Source organism: Mus caroli, chromosome 12 (genome assembly GCF_900094665.2).
Source record: "Mus caroli chromosome 12, CAROLI_EIJ_v1.1, whole genome shotgun sequence".
Lineage (NCBI taxonomy): Eukaryota > Metazoa > Chordata > Mammalia > Rodentia > Muridae > Mus > Mus caroli.
The window spans coordinates 78493703-78496648 of record NC_034581.1 but is presented as its reverse complement, the minus strand read 5'-3'; the positions used below and the strand labels follow the sequence as shown (position 1 = coordinate 78496648).

Below are 2946 nucleotides of genomic sequence, written 5' to 3'. Positions count from 1 at the left end.
GGGCATGGGGAGAGGAGAGGGGAGAGTAGAAGAGGCTGGCCATGAGTCTAGGAGAGAGGTGGGAGGGGAATGGGGAGAGGGGGCAAGAAGCAAGAGAAAGAAGAGGGGGCAAACAGCTCCCTTTAAAGTGAGTCAGGCATACCTGGCTGTTGCCAGGTAACTGTGGGGTGGAGCCTAGACTAAATGCCAACAACAACAATAAATCAAGTTTATCCAAAGCACATTTTATTTTCAAAACAAATAGGCCTTGTTTAAGGAGAAACAAACCAACAGAGAAAACAGCAGCCACAATGAACCCAAATTATAATGCACAGATTTATTCACTCAGCCCATGTTTGAGGAATGGCTAGAAGACCAGAGCTCAGAGAATTTGACTGTAGTTGGGTTCAAGGCTTTATCATGAAAGCTGAGATCATGAGGTTACAAGTTTGTCCGGCTATACAAGCAACAACAAGGCTTGGATGGTCATGTTTATGTTCTAACAGTGGGATAGCATGCAAGATGCAATAGCTCTTAGCTTACCACTCAGAGAAAAGAGAAGTGAAAGCTACTGGCTTGGCGAGAGGTTCTGTGTACACCCAGGAAACCATGGGGTTTGACCTGAAGTCTTGGAAGACTTTCTTGTGCTCAGGGATGATCCTCTACTCTGGAATCTCAGGACTAGATAACGCTTCACTACAACTACCGGAAGCAACTAGTCTTCTTGGTTGTAATAAGAGCAGACAGGGATAGGAGAAAGTGACTCCGTGGGCAGAACTGTGCCCAAAGTCATAGGCTCTGCCTCACATTTTATAGTCATAGTCATCTTGACATCGAAACCTTTTTCCCAGACAGGAAAATATCACACTGTGACCAGTAATTCAGACAAGACAGTAACTATATTGATAAGTACCTTGGGGGTTAGGGTGAAGTCTTGAGCAAATTTCAGGCATGTTAAAAACTGCTAAAAGAAAAAAAGAGAGAGAGATAATCTATTTGTCATATGTCGCCTTCAGTAGGTGGGTTCCCTTGGAAGCAGAATAAAAGACAGTCCAGTAACTGGGAGTTGTACAAATACTTCTTATATTCTTTTACTTAAGGTTAAAGTTGGTCTTACAGAGTTAAACAGATCCATTAGCTGAAATTCAGAGGAGAGAGAAGCCCCAGCACTGAGAGGAGAGTTGTTGCAAAGGCCCAGAGTCCAGTGGGAGCCTTACAAGGAGGCTGAGCTTCCTATGAGCTTCGTAGGAAGCTGGGGATGCATGCCTGTTAGGGTGTAAGACTCACCAGAGAATGATATCTCAGATTTAAATAGTATGTCAAAGCAAAGAGCATTTATTTAGCTGAATAATAATAATAATATGTAGCTGTCTCCCCATTTGGGAATGGAGACCTCTAGTGGGCTTGAAGACCCAGCTTTTATTGTCTGGGGAATTTGAGGGAGGGGAATGTGCCCTTTATCTTGATTGGTTAGTTCTATCAATAGGGGTCTGACTAATTTTTATAATTGGTTAGGCTCTGGAGACCTCACTGAAGGGTTGTTCATTTATCTTATCTATTTTAACTTCAGGCCAGATGACAAGGTGTTCTTGGATAGGATGCCTGAGGCCGTGGTTGGCTGACCACAGGTTCTGGGTTCTCATTTCTGAGAAACAGAAATTTAGGCCTAGTCTCCCAAATTGTCAGTTTGTAGCCTGTCATGGATTAACCCTTAGTCCCTTGATGTTCATCCTATGAAAATTCTGGGTTTTGTCCTTGGCAAGGCATAGCACTAGGCATGACCGTGTAGGACTACAATATCAGCACACGAGTGGTGGAAGCTGGAGGATTAGAAGTTCTTCCTTGTCTACATAGTGAATGTGAGACCTAATCTGGGTCCCCACCAGCCCGCCCCTCCCCCCCCCAAACCCCAAACTTCCTTAGTATTCAGCAAACCCAGAAGAATCTGCATGGCATAATTAGAACTTCCAATATAATTACAATGTTACAGTTTGCTGTGCCCAGCAGGCTTTTCACCATTGAGATATTTTTGGAAGAAAGTTTGAATGCGTTGCCAGGCATCCAGCTGTGCCCTTGATTGAGCACGCGGTTCACCTCCATAGAAGATTGCTTCACCCACCACCGAAAGTACAGTGGCTATGGGAGGAGGAAAATAAGGTGGCTCAATACAGTGACCAGTTTCTGGATAGTAGATTATCTGGGGTCTGTCTTTTCCATGGGCTTGCAGGTGTTCACAGGCTATACGAGCATAGACGTCACTCTTCCAGTTGTGATCATCCATGCCCACAAGAAACAGGAAGGGTCCCTGGGCCTTTTCCAATGGAATAAGACTCCGGTGGTTGGGTTCCTCCAGTGGATTGTTCCACATATCCCTCAAATCCATAAAGCCTGACTTACTTTTTGTTTGGTCACACCCAAGCTCAGGAACAAACAGATCCTTGTAATACAGAGGTACTAATGTGTTGGCCACACAGGCATTTATAAGGACAGTGGCTGTGATGTTGTCCTTCAGGAAAGCAGCCATTGAGAGGCACAGATCACCACCTTTGGAGATACCAATAAGTCCAATATTTGGGCCTTTCACCTATGAGGAGAGAGAGGGATAACAGGTGTAGGGTTCATAAGTGGAACACATGCAGTGATTTTATATTCTCCAAGTACCATCCTCAAATATAATTCCTTGTCTTCCTTATACAATAATCTATAAGTTAAAAACAAGCCTGCTAATAAATAAATTGAGTATATAGACTATCTAATGTTTATAAAGACCAGGTTAAAAGTATACACAAAGGCCCTTGTAAGATAAATTAATGGACTGTTAAATATTTTTCCTAACTTAGCAGCATAAAAAAAAAAAAAAGATATAAGATCAAGCTCTGCGGGGCTGGTGAGATGGCTCAGTGGGTAAGAGCACCTGACTGCTCTTCCGAAGGTCCAGAGTTCAAATCCCAGCAACCACATGGTGGC

General features: G+C 43.6%; 1 protein-coding gene across 1 annotated transcript in view; it reads right to left on the bottom strand.

Moving 5' to 3' along the window:
* Nucleotides 1-203: 203 nt before the first annotated feature.
* LOC110306759 (acyl-coenzyme A thioesterase 6) overlaps nucleotides 204-2946 on the bottom strand; it is a 10891-nt gene continuing 8148 nt past the window's right edge. Inside the window, exon 3 of the mRNA XM_021178844.1 lies at nucleotides 204-2563. Within this exon, the coding sequence (XP_021034503.1) occupies nucleotides 1964-2563 (600 nt within the window). The 3' untranslated portion in view covers nucleotides 204-1963. The remainder of the gene's footprint in view (nucleotides 2564-2946) is intronic.